This window comes from Cheilinus undulatus, linkage group 1 (assembly GCF_018320785.1).
Source record: "Cheilinus undulatus linkage group 1, ASM1832078v1, whole genome shotgun sequence".
Lineage (NCBI taxonomy): Eukaryota > Metazoa > Chordata > Actinopteri > Labriformes > Labridae > Cheilinus > Cheilinus undulatus.
The window spans coordinates 3,907,753-3,928,185 of record NC_054865.1 but is presented as its reverse complement, the minus strand read 5'-3'; the positions used below and the strand labels follow the sequence as shown (position 1 = coordinate 3,928,185).

Genomic DNA, 20,433 nt, shown 5'->3' with positions numbered 1-20,433 from the left:
GAGAGGACAGTTTCTGGATACAAGACTAGAGAAGTACTACTAGCCCAGTTTAACATGTGGGGTCATGGACTAAGCTGATATTTGACGACTCAGAAAGAAGACCAGTTTGCTCAGAACAACCAAAATGAAGTTTTGCATTGATGCTCTGACCCCCTAACTGCTGACCACTGAAACTACTTTGTCTAATCTCGGACCCCCGACTGATTTCTCTCTCAGTGCCTTTGTCTGCTGCATCTCTCTGGTTGTTTTTGAAGCAGCCCACTAAGCATCTTCCTCCTCATGTCTGTCAATCCTCCGGGACACTGGGGTTCAATGCCCAGACAGCAAGGCGAGCTGCACAAACAAGGGCGACCTATTCTTATCAGATTAGACAAATCTTTTCCCAGCAAGTCAATCAGCTTTGAGAACGGCTGATCGATCCGCATCCTTCTCTTCCCAGTGTCCCCACAGGCTTGATTTAAGTTTGATCTGATCTTATCATACCCTATAGCTGCTTCAGTAACCTTTAGACTGACACCTCCGCTGCTTCATCCTAACGCCTCCTCACTAATGACAGTGTTTGACTCCGTTCAGCAACAATGGCTTTCTGATGGTCTGGCTGCTGTTTTGAGCAATGACTTTGGCCTCCTCATTTCAGATGGCAAGGTCAGCGCTAACAGCTTGCAAGATAATGATTTGAGTGATCATCTGGGCACTTCTCTTATCAATGTGGAGGTGGAAAAGCCATTCAGAGTCATTTCAATACCTCCCATGTCTATATCATCCTGTGCATCACTGACTGACTGCTAATGCATGGTTTACAGACGTGTCTGCAGAGCGGTGCATTATGGGATCTGGGTAATCATCGAAAGATGATGTGTTGGTCATCAATGCACAGAAATCTTATTTATCAAAAAAATATCAGAGTTGAAAGCAGAACACTCACTGTTTTAAACGGATATTCATTAATTCATTCATGTGCAGTAGAGAGAGGTATCAGACCAGCAGGTCAGGGGGCCTAATCCGGCCCACGGTACAGTTATACCTGGCTTGCCAGGTCATATCATGTTTTTATTATAATTGGCCCACTGGTTTGAGGTCTGCAGATTTCCTCCAGTTTAAAACGTATAACAACATCCTTGTTCTGTCGTCAAAATAAGAAAGTAAAAAGTTAAAATAATTACATAAAAAGTCAGCAATGTGTGTTTCATATTCTTGATTTTGCATCTCATGGTTATCACCCAAAGTTATGGTTTTGATTTTTAATTTTATATTTTGTCCTTTTCAATTCACAGTTTTTACTTTGTATCTTATTTTTACCTTTAAGATTCTCAAAAAAATTTAAGAATATTTTGACCTTTTAAACAGATTCTGATTTTTTTTTCTTTTGTTTCAACATTTTGGCCTCCTTACTTTGACTTTTATTTCATAATTTGTCATTTTGTACCCTCAATCTAAAATCTGATTTAAAATCTGACATCTGATTTAAAATTTACTACCCTTTCGAGTCGTTTGTGGACAAAAACGTCCCATTGACTCCCATTCAAACCAAGTTTTTCTGATCTTTAAGTGATCAAACTGGCATTTAAAGTGTTAAAATCCTCAAAATGATTGAATGTTTGGTAGTTTTGAGCACAGCTGAAGTTGTTTAAGAGATTTATGCAAAAAAAAGCAGAAAAAAAATATGAATCTGTTAAGTTTTTAAAGCAGTTTTTTGGAAGTGGACTTTTAGTCCTTAATGGCTTTAAAGGGTACTAAATTAAAGTGAAGCCTGAGGGTTAAACTTTCTTTCTTATATGTTTGCCTTCTTAAAAACATGATTTTGCCTTTAAATGCCTTTTAAACTTACCAATTTTACTTTTTAAAATCTCAAAATAATTTATCACCAGTGATAAGCCCCCCCCCCGATTTAATGCTGGTGAAAATGAGGTTGACAGTTGGGGAGGAGAGACGAGTGAGATCAGTACTTTTTCATCCATCCATTATCTATAACCCTCCTCCTGCTAGGGGTTGTGAGGGGCTGGACAATCCCTGCTGTTAATAGACATGAGTCAGGGTACAACCTGGACTGGTTGGCAAACCATCACAGAGCCGACACAATGAGACAAAAAAACAGTCACACTCACAGGCGAACATACAAACAATTTAGTGTCACTATTGAACCTCATAAACATGTCTTTGGTCTGTTGGAGGACTAGAAGGAGACCTGCAGGAGAACAGAAATCTGGGGATTCAACCTCTAGCTGTGAGGAGACAGCACTAAGCACTTCACAACCACCAGAGCAGGAAAACAAAGGAACTGTGAAGCTCATTATGTATGCACAGTTCAATATCTGATCTGTATTCACTCAGCATGCTGTCATGACATTATCGAGGAATTATTTTCACAGGACCGATTCCCCTCATAAAGAGTAGATGTCTCTCATGCTGACATGGAGAAATTAGAAGAGCTGCAAAAATGAGATGTGGGAAAATCTGACCTGCTGCTGAGGTGACTTCCAGAATGGCACATCTTTGGCTAGATGCAGCAAAGTAGCAGCCAAGCAGGCATGAAAAGAACCAGTTTGAAGAAGTTATTGTAGGTTGTTTGAGGAGGGTAAGTATATCAAAGGTCCAAAGTGACCTTTAGGTCACTAAAACTGTTATGTGTTAACCCAAGGTAAATAAACAATGCCGGAATCTAAAGCCCTGGCATCCAGTGTATTATAGAAAAGGGAACGGAAATAGGACTGGTTTTCAGTAACGGAGACACTAGCTCAGTTAGTTCATCTGCACGCTGTTGTCGTCCAGTCACTCTGGACAGCGTGGTCGGTGAGCCCAAGCGTCCTTTAAGTTCGGCTTTAGTTCGGTTGGGATATAACTCAAAAACAATGACTAGTTTCATTCAAGTCCATAAGATTTGTTTTGCTGTAGAGTCCGAGGCAGCATCTTATCCTTCTCCCAGTGGCAGTGGCATGTTTCACCAAGAAAAGGAAGGAAATACCTACATGGATTGCTCTTACAAGTTTATACGTATCATTTTTAGTTTACAACATGTGATGTCGTAGCTCCAGCTCTGCATGGAGGTGTAAGTCTACTGCTTTATGTTCCAGATGTTCTTGTGTAGTTCAGGCAGAGTCACTTCAAAAACTGTAGTGATGACACTGTACAGTGGTTTTAATAGATTCAAACCACCTGTGGAAGTTTCTTTACTCTTCACAATGCAGACAACAAAATATATGCATTGTTTCGTTTGGTCTGCCTTCTTTAAATTGTTTTACCTTAGTGTTCTAAACTTAAAAAAGGTGAGCAAATATTGCAGGTATATGTGGAGGTTGCTTCCAATCTGCTTTATCTGTTTCATGGCATCTGCTCTGGCATGCACAAGCTTTCCAGTGAACTGATGGCAGTGATGTAGACAAACATAGAATAATAGCAGAGAAATTCACTATATAGACTGGCCCCATGGATCGGCCATTATCGTTCAGCACAAGTGAATAAACCCAACACACTTACGTAAGTAGCTGATTCATTAAAGTTCAACTGTTGTTTTAATGAAATCTGCTCTGATGAGATCTTAATGAGCACAACAAAGAAACAGAAAAAGTTACAGACGTAGATTTGTTTATGGTCATCAGAACAGTGAGGATGAGGAGCAAATGTGCAACATCACTGAACACTGAATGGGCGGAACTTAACGTAGATGATGTCTGCTCATATGTCTGCTCTTCACTTCATTGGTGAACTGAGTGGAATTAGAACAGATCAGCTGGAAGTATTTTCCCCTTCACCTGTCCTCTCTCTTCCTCACTCATCCTCCACCACATTGATTCACCCTCAATCCTCAGAATCCTCTCTTCTCTTCCTCATTACATCAAGAACATACATTTAAATTTCTTTAACTGTGTGCACTGATACAATGTTTAGTAAATAGACCACTTGGAGAGTGGTTTTGATTGAAAGACTGTCTATTTTGAAAAACGAGACCAGTTCTGGGACATGTGTCTTAAATTGTGCAGAGGGTCTGCATCAAGGGAAGTTGTTCTAAAGTTATTTCCAGAAACAGACAAAAACGCCACTTTCTAAAGTCAAATATAACAAGAAAAGCACTGAGAAAGCGCAGACCTCCGCCATTGGCCCTATCTCCCAACAGTGAAGAATCCTTTAAAAACATTACTGGATCCAGACAGTGATCCAGATCAGTCCCAACATCTAATCAGTTCTTCCTTTTGCCATTTCTGCCATTTCCTGAAAATTTCCTGAAAATCCGTCCATGACTTTTTGAGTTATGTTGCTCACAAACTAACAAACTAACAAACCCACCCGATCACATAACCTCCTAGGTGGAGGTAATTATGCTGCTTTGTCTGACAGGCTGTCTTTGACTCCCCTCCTGCATGGACCGTCTCCAGACCATGTTGAGCCCATCTTGGGCACAGCTGGTAAATCGAACCTCTAACCACTGATACCTGATCCAGCTTGTATCAGGATCAGCCAAATATGAGATATCATGATTAGACTGGCATATTTCTAGCACATATCAATTTAAATGTTTGAATCATCATCTGTTATATCTTTTCTGCTTCAATATTTGAACAGTTTTCAAAAACACATTAAACTCTATGCTATAGGGAGAGGGCTTTTCCGTTTCACATTCATGAAGCTAAAGCTACGTCTGACTGAATTTGCCTCTCAATGTTCTAAAAACTATGAGGAGGAGCACCAGGGAGAAATAGTAGTAGCAGTCTTTGGAAGGAGCTGAGGAGATTAGATGTAGAGAATCAGGAAGGTCAGAGCGCCTGCAGTCAGAGCAGTAAGAGGAGGAGAGGTGAAGCTGAATGTCAGATCAGCCAGTTCAGGCTCTACAGAGCAGGCTGACCTATAAGTCTCAGAGGACTGCTTACATAACAATAGCTTTACACAGTTAGAAGTACTTTTGAATAAATAGAAAGAACTGGAAGTGGCAGCAGAGAAACAAACTCAAGGAATCTTTTCTAGAGTTCTGTGTGCAACAGGGCGGTCTGCTGTAGTCCGCATTAGCTCCATATCAGGACTGGATAAATAAAATGCATCCATGTAAAAGCAGATCTGTGTTTGTGTGGTAAAGTGGATGAATGACCATGTGCCATGTGGATGCTGTCATTAGTTATGAACACATAAAACCATCAGCTTCCCTCTTTAGATTGTGTTTAGAACTGACTGGCTCATTGTTCAGCTATTAAATGTGTTTACAGCTCTGATCAAAAGGCACAAATGTCCAAAAAGGTCAAACTAAATTTTCATATGGTGAATATTGTTTAGTATTTATCAGCTTAAGTTTAAATTTAAAGAAAACAGAAGACCCAAACACAGCAAAAAAAGATTCAAACATTTGTTGAGTACACACCAGAAAAATCTTAGACTCTGTGTAAATTGTTTTTCTTTGTTGAGGCAGAAACCCTGAAAGTTTGCATTCATTGCTCTTTGCCTGCTCTCCATTGGGTGAAATAAACTTAGCACAAAAAGTATAGGAATTTATGTTTGGTAGATTATTTCTTTGTTGTAACAATACTTCTTGGCAATACTTTTTATACCCTTGGAAAACCTGTTTATTACCCTTTTAAATGGTGCCACATTTGTGAGGAAAATGCATTTGTGGGATGAGCAGCAGAGCTGAGTATGTGGGTTGTGCCCATGAAATATTTGTCAAATCTTTTAGCACTTTTTGTGCTGAGTTTAGTTTCCATCTGACCTGACTCAGGTCGAGACATTCATACTAGCAAAAGAGACCCAGGACTGTCGAGCAGTTAGAAGGCTTATCAGCCAAGAATGGGACAACATTCCTCTCCTGAAACCACAACAAGCGGTCTTCTCACTTCCCAGCGTTTACAGGCTGTTGTTAAAAGAAGAGGGGATGCTACACAATAGTTAACAAGGCCCTGTCCCAACTTTGATGTGTTGCTGCCATCAAATTCAAAAATGGCTAATATTTTTCATGAAATGGTACAATGTCTAACTATCAACACCTGATATGTTGTTTATGTTCTATTGTGATTAAATATTGGTTTATGAGATTTAAAATCATTGTTTTTATTTCTATTTTGCACAGTTCTCCAACTTTTTTGGAATCTGGGTTGTAGAATAAAGGTGAAAATCTTGCCTAAATGGGGAGAGGATGCATTATTCAGATTATTCTTGCCTCTTAAAATGCATCATTACTGGAAATGGTGTCTCAGTTCTTGACCCCTTTGACATGCATTAATTGCAGCTCTCTCCATATTCAACACTCACTAGCTTAAGAAGTGTTTAGCCTGCTAATCTCACATTTGAAATGCATCCAACAATGCTAATCAGAAGAATGGAAAATTCATTTCCCTGCCACTAGCAGAAAAACAGGGAGAAAGAAAAGCACAAGCATTTGTTCCCTCATTTATAAACAAAGAAAAGCTAAACATGGACAGATGCTGCAAACACGTCTCATATGCATTTAGACTCGAGGACTATTAAGCGTCCGAATGCACTGTTTGCTTAATCACTAGGAGGTGGTTGAAGGTGGGTGTGGGGTTAGAAAACCTTGTTCCTCGCCTAGAGGCTGATCAATATTAATCTCATCAATACAGCGGTCCATTATAGTCAGCGAGTGTGCTTCTGCAGAAGTGGGTTGAAAAGAAACGTTAGGCTCCAGGGGTTTATCAGTACAGCTGAGGTGAGTTCAAGTCAGAGTGAGCTGAGACTTTGCATGTCTGGGGCTTTTTCCTTTGGCTTTGTTGTTCCTGTTGAGATAAATTAAGCATGACTCTGGTAGTCTATCTGCCCAGCCTTGAGCAGGACCTCAGCTGTGCGAATTCACTGTGCCCTGAGGAGACAGACACTAATTCAGATAGCCCTCTTTTTACCTCCCTTTGTAATCCTGCCCTCCTCTCTACCTCTGTGTCCCCCCCTGGCTTTTTACTTTGTTAACTCACTGAGTTAACATGCTCATCCTCCAGGGGAGCCAAGTTTCACAATGTGAAGGCTGAGGCTGATTAAGAATACGTCAATACTATCTATCCTTACATGACTGCAGCAGCCGTTCAAAGAACAAGGGCGAAAAGGTTTTGGTGTCAAATAAAAACATTTATTTTAAAGAAAAATGTAATGAGCAGTCTTTTAATAGTAGAGGTGAACCAACAGACCATAGCCCCATTCAAAGCATCATTTAACACTTGGTCTACCAGAATTCTGCAACTACTAGACCTACCATAGCAGTCATTTTGACTGCTCAGACATTATTTGCATATAATTTGGATAATCAATAAAAATATCTAAGATAAATTGATGGAAAAGGTAAAAAACACCTCAGGACACAAAATGAAAATTATAATGAATGAGATTTTTATTTATTTAGTTGACACCAACATACAGTTCATCCGAAAAGTATTCACAGCGCTTCACTTTTTCCACATTTTGTTATGTAAAACCATTAATTTTTTTCCTCAAAATTCTACACACAATACCCCATAATGACAATGTGAAAAAATTTCGTTTGAACTTTTTTGCAAATTTATTAAAAATAAAAAAACTAAGACATCACATGTACATAAGAATTCACAGCCTTCGCCACAAAGCTCAAAATTGAGCTCAGGAGCATCTTGTTTCCACTGATCAGCCTTTAGATGTTCCTATTGCTTAATTGGAGTCCACCTGTGGTAAATTCAGTTCATTGGACATGATTTTGAAAGACACACACCTGTCTGTATAAGGTCCCACAGGTGACAGAGCATGTCAGAGCACAAACCAAGCATGAAGTCAAAGGAACTGTCTGTAGACCTCTGAGACAGGACTATCTCAAGGCACAAATCTGGGGAAGGGTACAGAAACATTTCTGCTGCTTTGAAGGTCCCAGTGAGCACAGTGGCTTCCATCATCCGTAAATGGAAGAAGTTCAGAACCACCAGGACTCTCCCTAGAGCTGGCTGCCCGTCTAAACTGAGCGATCGGGGGGGAAGGGCCTTAGTCAGGGAGGTGACCAAGAACCCGATGGTCACTCTGTCAGAGCTCCAGCGGTCCTCTTTGGAGAGAGGAGAACCTTCCAGAAGGTCAACCATCTCTGCAGTAATCCACCAATCAGGCCTGTGTGGTAGAGTGGCCAGACAGAAGCCACTCCTTAGTAAAAGGCACATGGCAGCCCGCCTGGAGTTTGCCAAAAGGCACCTGAAGGACCCTCAGACCATGAGAAACAAAATTCTCTGGCCTGATGAGACAAAGACTGAACTCTTTGGCGTGAATGTCAGGCGTCATGTTTGGAGGAAACCAGGCACCGCTCATCACCTGGCCAATACCATCCCTACAGCGAAGCATGGTGGTGGCAGCATCATGCTGTGGGGATGTTTTTCAGGAACTGGGAAACTAGTCAGGATTGAGGGAAAGATGAATGCAGCAATGTACAGAGACATCCTGGATGAAAACCTGCTCCAGAGTGCTTTTGACCTCGGACTGGGGCAACAGATCATCTTTCAGCAGGACAACGACCCTAAGCACACAGCCAAGATATCAAAGGAGTGGCTTCAGGACAACTCTGTAAATGTCCTTGAGTGGCTCAGCCAGAGCCCAGACTTGAGTCCAATCGAACATCTCTGGAGAGATCTGAGAATAGCTGTGCACCGACGCTCCCCATCCAACCTGATGGAGCTTGAGAGGTGCTGCAAAGAGGAATGGGTGAAACTCTCCAAAGAGAGGTGTGCCAAGCTTGTGGTATCATACTCAAAAAGACTCGGGGCTGTTATTGCTACTAAAGGTGCATCAACAAAGTATTGAGCAAAGGCTGTGAATGTAATGTACATGTGATGTTATCTATTTTTAATAAATTTGCAAAAATTTAAAAAAAATGTAAAAAAAAAAAACTTTTTTCACGTTGTCATTATGGGGTGTTGTGTGTAGAATTTTGAGGAAAAAAATGAATTTATTCCATTTTGGAATGAGGCTATAACATAACAAAATGTGGAAAAAGTGAAGCGTTGTGAATACTTTCTGGATGCACTGTATAGCTAGATTTTAACTTCACAGAGTATGCTGCAGGAGGACAGCCAAGCAGCTTCACAGGGCGTAAAAAACAAACAAACAATTAGGGCTGAAACGATTCCTCGAATTATTCGGGTGATTCGAGCCAAAAAATTCCTCGAAGCAAATTATCTGCCTCGAGGCTTCGCTTAAATCAGTCATGTATCCATTCACCCGTACTGTAGCCTGGACATCACGCCGTTTGTTGCATGGCGAGCTGTGTTTCACACGGACGGCTATTTCTGAGGCCCAATGTACTTGTTTTTGCTGTTACTGTAACGTAACATGTATGATACGAGGCGTGAAAATCACGAAGGAAGAGAAGCTGATGCAGCGATGCTTACAGGCATGCGTCCTGCGTTTTTACGCAGCCACTGCCTGCGGCTGGCAGATATGGCACTATGCCGGTGAACCTACGCAGATCTCTGAGTAGAGCTTGCCTGCATGACTCGCTGGAGTGAGACAGCGCTTAGTTTGTGTCTGCAGACTTTAGGGAATTTCATAAACTTCTGGTTTACTGGCCGTGACGGTTTCACGGAACACCGTCAGGTATCACGATTCAAGTCCTGTTTTGGGGCTTTCCTTCTCTCCCTCTATCTCTATCCTTCTTCCGTTAGCTAACGTCATACATTAAATTATAAATTATCTAAAACTCAGCGCACTGACGTCTTGATTGCAGCGTATTTTTCAAAAAGTGTCAGCATCCCAAATAATGTTATAAGACGTATATTGATAATAAATTGACACCAATTAAATAGAAACACGCTATTGCCACAGACATTGACTGAGACTAAATAGGTCAAAGTTCATCATCATGTAGTCAGAATTCAATAGGTCACAGAAGCAGCTTTATCCCTTAAAATGTGTTCTCCATGTCAGTGGATGGTCTTAAAAGGTCATATTTTTATGGTGGATGAACTCACAAACAGAAATGTGCTAATATAAAAGTGAACACGCTTTGAAAAATAGACCATTTCCTGTAATCTAAAGGTTCACCTCTCAGACATCATCAGACCGCTGTGTGAATGATGGAGCTTTATTGTTGCTATAATGTGAAATACTACACGCATGTATAAAGTAGAGGATGTTAAAATGATTGTGTCCCTTTACGTTAATGACAAATTGGAAAATGAAAATAAACTACAATAGAAGAAATAAAGTGTTGGCACCCAAAATTTCCTGGGAGAGGATCCCTAAAACCCCAAATATGGCATAATCTAATGTCATTAACTTCCTTTCCTTGTAACGTTAAAAAATTTAAACTGTCATTAAGAACTTCATTGCACTTTGTAAAATATATTTTCTTTAAAGAATAATACCAATTTTTAGTCTAGAAGTAGTTCATTTAAGAGACCCAGCTTCTTTTCTCATTTGTCTAGTACTACTTCTCTTGAAAAAAGCCAAAGTGACTGATTAAAAAATGCAACATTTCTTATCAGTGTACTCGATTAATCGTCAGAAGAATCGATAGAGTACTCGACTACAAAAGAATCTATTACTGCAGCCCTACAAACAATAGAGCAGGAGAAACAGTGGGGAAAATTTAGCAAATAGTGAGATATGACACCCATTCTAAACAGCATGCAGTCAATTTGACTGCTATGGTAGTTCGAGGTAGTAATACTCAGATCTCTGTTGTGTTTTGAAATCTTAATGATAAAACAATGTTAGAATAAAGTATACACACATTTAGGAAAAGTCAGGGTCCTATTGGTACAAAGGTTTTATTTAGTCAAAGTTATGATGTTGCAAATTTTGAAAGCAGTCAAAATGACTGCCTTGGTAGTTCGAGTGTTAAAACCCTGACATTCACCTGCCTGTGGCACCTTCACTATGAATCCTGCAGAGGCAGCGGGGGGGGGGGGGGGACAAGGTAATCCCTCTGTTCCATCTTCACAGGTACTAATAAAGGCATTACCAGGTCAAAAAAAGCATCAGTAGAACCAGCAGGGGGCGCTGCACTGTGTGTGTATATATCAGAGCAGTGCAACTTCACTTCCTGCTTTCAAACGTGACCACGCCCCCATTTGAGGGAAAACAAACCCTCAGACTGAGTGATGGCAAGGTTAGAAAACTGCAGTTAAACACGATTAAAAGCCATTTTGTTGTGTTTCATGCCTGAAACAATCAAAAAGCTATCATTTAAGGCCTGTTTTGTTATTCTCAAATGACGACAGAGTGTCAAAGAAGACTTCTGTTTCTTTGGCTGAAACTAGTAAAGTCTTCAAATGTTGGACCGGTGCTGTGGTCTTAATGGTTTTATGCTAGCATTCGCTCTGTGACACCAGGAGCTTTAATCTGTCTGTCAACAGCTTTTTCACAAATTCACTCACTTATTAACCGAATTTAAGTGTTAAGATTTATGACATCTCCAGTCAGTCACTTATTTCATATTGGTACCATGCAAGTATTTTTTTTCATAAATGGCCGACATTATATGTTTATCTCATTAGCCATTAGATTTCGGCTCCCAATAATCAATTTAACTGTACGGTTCTCATATTTTAGGCTTTTAAAACCCTAATGACCCAATCCTTCCCATTAACTGCCATTCATTTTAAAGTTGCGTTTCCGCGGGGGCTAGCATTGTTTGGGTAAAGTACCCAGGTGGGTTGCTCTGGTCTATACAGAGCTCCCACCATGCAATGCTCCGAATGTCCAGCAAAGCTGAATGCCAGTGTGAATTGACAGACAGGACACATAAGGTGTTGTCTAAACAGTTTAATCTAATTTAGACTTTTATTTTGAAAAGAGGTCTTTTATTTTGAAGTCTGTTTTGCATGCTTAGAGGGATTTGCCATTTCCAGTCAGCCATTTGTGATGAAGCCAGCTGAATGAAACCTCATGCAATTCTGTAGACACCAAAGAGGCAATGTTGTGAGTAAATTAATACATATTTTATGTTTGTAGTTATGATATAAGGCTAAAAATGTAATGCACGTTTGAAAGCATTTTATTTCATGTGGTTAAAAATGTTTTTATTTACATGTTTTTGAACTGTAACAGGACTCATGTGGTCATGTGAATGTTAAAGTATTTAATCTTGTGTGTTACAGTTTTTACTCTGTCTTTGGATGAAGATGTTAAGAGCTACAGTAAAGAGCAAAGTAATACTATCTATGACTCAAGTCATCTTTTCAAAGAAGAGTTTAGCTGGTTGTATAGCTTCAGCTGCTACGCTGTAGTGAAGACAACATATAAAATAGCACACTGTTGCAGTCTCAGTATGAATGTCTCAAGGCATAAGGACAGCAGAGCTTTAGTTATGGTGCTGTTGTGGAAATGCACTCTGAAAACCCCCAATAATTATCGACTGCTGCACTTCTCTTCACCTCTTTAAAGAAGACTGTCCTTATCTAAGATATGAATGTTTTGTTATTAAGACCATTTCTGGTCATAATAACGGCGTGAGGAACCTGAAGTTAAGTTGCACTGTACAAAAAGGAAGGAATTAACTTCTGTACATATAACTCATGTCCTTAGTGTGTGCATGGATAAATCTAAGGTGGATTACCCCCTTTTGTGGCTCCAGTAGAGTTGCAACATCTCAGCTAGCCTTTAAATCTTTTTAGTTTGCCATTAGCTCCCGGTGTCAGTGGAAGGCATTTTAACAATGGCATTCAGAGAAAACTGTCACACAGCCACCATGCTTGCTGCTGCAGTGTGTCCTCTGGTTCTTCTTTGCTGCCTTAAAAACGGTAGCTTGTGCACGCAGTGCTTTCCGGCAGCAAGAGGAATTGATTTCTGGTTTATAGCACTAACATTTAGCATGGCTAAACAAAGCAAAATATAAAGCTAAACTAAACGTATCGGATTGGTATATAAATTTGTGTACTCACCGATACCAATACCTGCATTTGAAGCAGTATCAGACGTATTTCTGATACTGGTAACAGAATAGGAACAGCCCTGAATATAAGAACTAAAGTGTAGACATCTGGTATCCAAATGCCCGTTGATTTAAAATGTAAACAGGGCATTACTGAAGGCGGAAAGAATAGATCAAGTCCTATTTTAAAATAATGTAATTCTAAATCTATAAAACTGCTTTTTTAATGCAAAAATTAAAACAAACAACAAAAAGATGATTCATTGACTATCAGCCAAATCCAACCGCTCAGATTCAGTCATGTAGATCCTTAGTGAGGGACACTCATAATGGCTCAGATGAGCACAGGACTATTAAACAGGCTGAGTGAATCAAAATTCATTGATTTTTGTTTGCCGTTTTTATTCTTGCTTGCATACAAACCATTACTTATGTTTTCCTTCAAATAGTTTTGGTTCCTAGAGACTGCTGGAGTTCATAAAAAAGCTTCAGGTCAGAGTGTGCCATCAGTGGAAGCTCTAATTTAGAAAATGCCCCCGAGGGTCACATTAGAGGGTAAGATCTATTGACATATGAGGTCTCTTGGGTTTGAGGACTCATTTCTGTGCATCTTTAGTTTATTGCTTTGCTGTAAGTTCTCTGTATTCATTAACTCTCACTGCTCTCATCACTCTTCAGCAACAGGGGGCTCTCACAAATCTCATGTACAGAATATAACAGACACACTAAGCTGGTTAATAGCTTTGGACCGCACTGAAGTACTGAGCAGTTAACCCATAAGACATTTGCCTCAGGAGTAAAAACAGAACAAAGAGCATAAATGAGTTGGAAAATGGTCTTAAATTTATCAGCCAATAGTCACAATGAGGCTCCAGTGCTTTTTAGTCTCGGTTGAAGGATATAATCAGGAAAGAATCATTAAAAAGTTTCATATCTGGGGAGAAGGAAGTAGGGCTGGGCAATTAATCACAAATTAGATTAAATCACAATATGGCCTGCTGCAATTTACAAATCGTACAAGTTGGAATATTTCTTTAACTTGAAATGTGTCAAAATACCACTTAGATCAATCCTATTTTTTGCAGCCGCAGAGATTTTATGCACATTTTGCAAACATTCAAGTGTTAAATTTGTTATAAGGGTTTATAAAAAACCCTCCTTTTCGTGCCTTATGTATGTTTTCCTTAATCAAAATGAGTGACACAAAAATGATAATGCCCTCAAAGAAAGCAAATGACATCACATTTGCAATATTAGCAAAAACTATTAGTTCATTCTATCTAAAATTGATGAAGCTTAGCGTTAGTTCATAGAAGTCATACCCCCACCTGAGAAAAGCTGACAGCCAGCTTCACCTCCCCCACCCCAGCCGCCTCCTTTATAGCTTAAAGCTTGTAGCGCCTTCATATTCAGATTCATGCTACTACATTGTTTTCAGTACACATTGTCATAGATGCATCTATCCGTATGGGGGTTTCTAGCTATGTACTCCCTGGAAAGTCAAAATGATTTATTGCTTGAATTTGTTGAAAAAATACATAAAATAAGGAACCTAATAATAATCGCATATTAAATTGGAAACTCAGTATTTTGGGGAAATATCGCAATTAGATTATTTTTGCAAATCATTCAGCCCTAGAAGGAAGTGTTTGAGGCTCTCTCTATCAGCTGTCAGAATCCCACCATAAAATGACCGGTCAATGTGCATGATATCTTGACCCATATCCCAAACATAACCTGCCTCAAAGCAGGTTAAACTATGGTGTTCTACATCAGTAAGATATGAGCCACAGTGGTAGTGCTGCTTACCTGTGTATGCATTTATCCTCTGAAGGTAAAACCTTTCATTTATCTCCCACCACATTATCTGTGTGTTTGAGTTAAGAAATGTAATGTAGTATGAGTTCAGTAAGAGTAACTTGTTTAGAAGTATTTTAAAAGTCCATTTTCAGAAGGATTAACACAATAATCTGACTTTATCTATCTGCATGTAGAGATTATGTCTCCAAGAGAAAAAGTGCCTGTATTGGACTGAACTGAAAAATAAAAAATGGCAAAAGTGGAGAAAAAGTATGAATGTTATTGTCAAATGGTAAAACCAAATTCTGAGCATGCGTTTTTTCTTAAATCAATCTGCAGGATAAACAACGTGACTATATCCACAATTAAACCAGCTTTCATAAACAATCATGCTGGCTTCACTCCACTGACACCAAACTATCTTTCCTTCACACTTCACTTCCCGGCATATGGACGGGCTGCTTACCAAACAGGCACAGAGAGGAAGGATTACCAGAGTTAATGAATAAGACAGATGACATAGGGAAAACACAGAGGAAGGACACAGATAATGAGGCAGAAAAGGAAGAATGAGAAGAGAGGAATCTCTGCTCTGGGCAGAAAACCATGGAGGGAGAAAGAGAAGACACAGAGCAATTAATGACGGGGCAGTGTCAGCAAGCAGAGGGGAAACATGATATAAGGACAAAAAAACTGGAGCAGTTCCCTCAAAACAAAACACAACCCCCACCCAAAACCCCTCAAAGACAGAAAGAGACAAAGAAAAGACTCATTTACTCTGGTCCTGTTGATTTGCCTCTGAGCTCAAACTCTATGTGATAGCAATTCACTGTACATCTTTTCAGAAAGACACAAAGCAAACACAGAGCAAGCTTGGAAAGTCGACACATCTTTTCTTGTATTTTTTCATGCTGTCAGATGATCTGTGGAAGCTTGATTTTAAAAACTCTTGTAACTCTCCATTTTTACATTTACAAATCTATACAAAATAAATAAAGATGGAAAATTTTGCTCACAGTCTTTTTTATGATGCAATACTCTGTTGAGAAGATAGATCAACCTGCCACATTTCACTCACTTATTTCAGTACAATATTCAGCTCTTCCTTTGCTATAATTACATACAGTTCAAAATAGATGGGTCAAATGTGTATTTGAAGTATTTTCATTAGTATGCATTGCTAAATAATTTTTTTAAAACTTCCCCTGAGACTTGGTGGCGGGCCAGATCTGGTCCACAGGCCAAGAGTTTCACAACCTCTCTCCAAAATGTTTTTTACAAACTCAAAATAAGCCCATAGTGCTGGGGCTCTGAGGAAAACCATGGCATTTGTTTGTTGTGTGTCCATGGTCAGCTCTGAGGGAATAAACCAATCAAAAAGCCAACTGTTTGTTAGGCTGGGATTAATGGCAGCATGTACAGCTGTAAACGAGATTATTAGTAAAGATACTCATCTTCATCAGCAACCACCATGACTGATCCCTAAGACTGAAAACAAACCTGCTGTTTCACCTTGTGTTCGTGTGTGTGTCCAGCTAATTCACTAGCATTCTTGTAAAATATATGTTTTTATTTCACTAACAAATGTAGAAAGGAGTCTCTGTGATGGTGTGGTCATGTATGGCTGCTGCAAGTGGAACAGCTGCCAACAGAAGTATCCAGCTTTATTCTCTGCTAACATTCAGACAAATAGAAAGCAAAAGAATAAAAAGTGTGTTGTTGTCCAAATACTTATGGATCTAACTGAATCTGTACACAGAGACCTGACACGGAATAAACCGAATGCTCACTATCAAACAATAAAGAACAAGAAGAAACCGGCTTACAGGCCCCACATTCCTAAGTTATTAAGTGGACTAAAACTTTAGGGCAGGAACTTTATTTTGGTAATATCCTGAGCTCTGAGCTCATGCTGGAGAGGGATTTCATCAGTCACCTCAGAGAGCTGCACAGCAGCGCTCAGTCGGCTGTGTGAGCAGCGATAGCGGGGCAGACGATTATTTGAAGTGAGCTGGTGAACAGAACCTGGCTCAAATTGATTTGCCTTTCATTCTATGACTCATGCAAAGTTGAAATTCTCTGCCTACACAATCTGAATGTGACTCACGCTCACGCAAATTAGCATTCCCAAATGCAGCTTATGCAGCTCAAGCCACAGGCTGAAATTTACACAGAGCAGATGGAGCAAATTTTCACTCTGTTAAACAATAAGTTAAATGAGAAATGCATCTTCGGGACATTTATTCTGCCTATAAATACTGAACAGACTGGGACAATCTGCATTAAAGGATCTGTAACCTTATTTAAATTTACAAACAAACAAGGACGATCAACTTGTTAAAGTTTAAAGGTCTCAATTCTACCAGACTGATCAGCATAATAGGAGACAGCATAATTTCACATTTGACTGAAAGGGTCCTTACAGTCCTGGAAGACGCACTCACTGACAACTTTACAAGGTGTACCTGCTCATTCATTCAATTAACTAATTAGCCAATCACAACGTAGCATCCAACACATTTGGACATGGATGATAAGATGTGCCAAATCATCTGATTGGGGATTAAAGGTGATCTCACTGACATTTAGAGTGACCTTAAGTAAAACATTCTCCTTATCATTCCACAGCTAGTGTGCACAGACTCTTCGTTGTTGTCTGAGAACACAATCTCACCGAAAAACTTTAGTTACTTTTCTTTTTTATGACGGTGAAAATGCACAATAATCCATTTGTTGTATCCCAAAATTCAAATCATTTTTGTTGCTATTTCTCTCCAAGAATTAGTCAATAAAACTTCTGTTGGACACATTAACCCACAAGATTTTGTTTTAGAACCTCATCCTATTATGTCGGCTTTTATAACATAAGTAACATAAAATAATAGATGAGGTACCAACACCTTTCAGTAAGATACAGGGAAAGCAAATTAAAGGTTACTTACTCTCACTTGCAAAACGATGCTTCTCTATAAAAAGTGACTTTCTTTAATTCATGTTCTGCTGTTATTCATATATCTTTGTTTAATTTAATAATCTTATATTCTATGTATCTTTGTAGTATATTTGCTCAGGTGTAGGGAAAAGGAGTAATGATGGATGAACTAACACACAGATATTAATAAACCTCATACAGTCACTTTTTCATCTTTGGTTTGACTATCCTTTTTACAGTCTGTATAATTATTACTCTAACATATTCAAATGAACATTAGTTTCTCAAGTAAGCTGTCTGAAGTGTCTGGCTCCTCCTGCACTATGAACTATTATTGTAGATGCACAATATTTTAATTGTTCAAAAACTAAACTAAACTACAGTTAAGGTTTCTTCATGCGCTACAGCTACTCTCTTAAGTGATAAAACATGTTTTGATGTTTGCTGGAAGCAGTTCAATTTTGCTGTACACGTTATTAATATCGGGTTAAATCTAGGGCTGACAGCTTCCATTCGATCGGTCAATTGTTTGCTTTGCAGGGAGAGAAGCACACAAAGCAATGCAGAATGGGCTTTTTTCTAAACATTTTACAGCACTAATGCTCAGAAACAACACATCTTCAACTCATCGCAAAGTAGCAGGCTGTTTGTATTGAAGTGGCGCTGCTGAATGTTTCTGCTCTGCCCTCCATCACAGCATTAGCTCCCACAGTATCATCTCCTTTTATAATCTCCTTAAAGTGTTCACGTTAGCTTAGCTTCTCTTACAGACAGACACAAAGCAGAGGAGATAAAAGACGATTTCTGCTGGTCATAAAGTCCCGACTAGCAAACTTCATCCCTCTCACCTTGGTAAATAAACACTGCACTGTCTGCCTGATGCTTGTAAATGGCACGCTGTGGGCTAGATCAAGTGATCCTGTTATTAGATCAGACATTTGTATAAATACTAATAATAATAACAATGATCTGAGGTTATCTTGTAGGCTATATGGGTTTGAAGAGTGTCTGCACCAGGAACTTGGAGATCTTATGATCAAAGGCAGGTGCACGCTGATCGTCTCTCAATTATATTATTATTTTTTTAGTATGATGTGATGAACCTAAAAATGTATTAATGCTTCAAAAGGCTTGTTATGTTCATTATAGGATCATTTAAACCAGTGTTTCCCAAGTATTTTTCCTTGGAGCCCCCCCTTCTTGTACCTAAGACAAGCGGAGTCCCCCAGGACCCAAGAGAGAAGAAAAAGTGAAACACTGCCACCAAAAATCAACATAGATTTTAATTGTGTCCCTGATAAAACCCTAAAAAAGCCTATGCATGCTTCTTTATCAAAAGACTTTTGTATAAACTATTTAATAACTGCTTTATCAAGGTTTTAGTCAATATTTGCAAATCTAATTTTGGCAGCCTTAGAGCAGACAAAGCCTTGCGCCCCCCCTAAGATCTTTGGTGATCCCAAAGACTTCTGGAGAATTATTCTGTGGACTGACCAGACAAAAGCTAACCTTTTTGGAAGGTGTGCATCCTGCTACATCTGGAGTAAAACTTAAACAGCATTTCACCAGAAGAACATCAGACCAACAATCCAACATGGCTGTGGTAGTGTGATGGTCTGGGGCTGCTATGCTGCCTAGGGACCTGGACTACTTGCCCTAACTGCTCCCTGTCAGAAAATCCCGAAGGAGAATATCTGGCCATTAGTTCGTGAGCTCAAACTCAGGTGCACTTTGGTTATGCAGGAGGAAAATTATCCCAATAACACCAGCAAGTCCACCTCTGAATGGATTCAAAAACAAAATGAGATTTTCAAGTGGTCTAGTCAAAGTCTGGACTTAAATCTGATTGAGATGCTGTGGCCTGACCTTAAACTGCCTGTTTATGCTGGAAAAACCCTCCAATGTGGCTGAATTAAAACTTTTCTACAAAGAAGAGTGGGCCAAAATCCTCCACAGTGATGCAAGACTCATTGACTGTTATCACAAATGCCTGCCTGCAGTTGTTGCTGCCAAGGATGGAACAACCAGTTATGAGGTTTAGAGGGTGATGACTTTTTCATTCAGGTAGGTTTGGATGGCTTTTTCCTCTTAATGAATAAAATCATCAATTAAAAACTGTATTGCATATCTACTCTGATTATCTTTGTCAAATATTAAGTTGTGTTTGATGATCTGAAACATTTAAGTGTGATAAATATTTAAAAAAAGAAGAAATCAGGAAGGATTAAACACATGTCAAAGCACTGTAGATGAGGATATCATCAACAAAAACATGAGCTTTGATACTGAAAATATTTATAAAGGATTATTGGACAATAATGTGTACTTTAGAGTAAAATTATAATCCGACTTCTGTAAATAAAGGGTGATAAATAGCCTACATTAGATGAGTATTGCTTTGAGTAAAACCAAAATTTAATATACTAAGAACCAGCCTTTCATCTATGTAGAAATGCTACTCATGATTGGGCACACCACCAAAAGTTTTTAAAATCCTGATTTTAGGCTCATATAATTACAGATTCATGCAAACGCTCACCCCCAGCTTGCGGCTGCGCATGCGTACGTAGCCCTGCTTGACGACGTCATTGAAGTTGGAGGCCATCTTTGGAGGGGCGGTAACCAGGTGGCCGTCCTTGTGGAGACCATCCAGATGTTTCTTCTTCCCTCCTTGTCCCTTCCTCCTGTCAAGTGCTCCAAGGTTCGTTGTCCTCTTTCTTTCACAATCCTGTGTGTTCCTCACACAACTTTATTTTATTCCTCCATGTAATATTTATTTTTTCTTTCCAAGTCCTTCCCTCCTGTGTCCTGGATCTCCTCACATCTCCAAGCCTCCTTTTTTCTGTTTGTCTTCTTTCTATTCTCCTCTGAGTGATGTGTTGCTCTCCTTGGTCCT

The 20,433-nt window shown here is 39.4% G+C and overlaps 1 protein-coding gene across 1 annotated transcript in view; it reads right to left on the bottom strand.

The window, feature by feature from the left end:
- Positions 1-20,220, bottom strand: part of dok4 (docking protein 4) — a 52,218-nt gene extending 31,998 nt beyond the window's left edge. Inside the window, exon 1 of the mRNA XM_041792256.1 lies at positions 20,077-20,220. Coding sequence (XP_041648190.1) covers positions 20,077-20,142 — 66 coding nt within the window. The 5' untranslated portion in view covers positions 20,143-20,220. The remainder of the gene's footprint in view (positions 1-20,076) is intronic.
- Between the last annotated feature and the right edge of the window lie 213 nt (positions 20,221-20,433).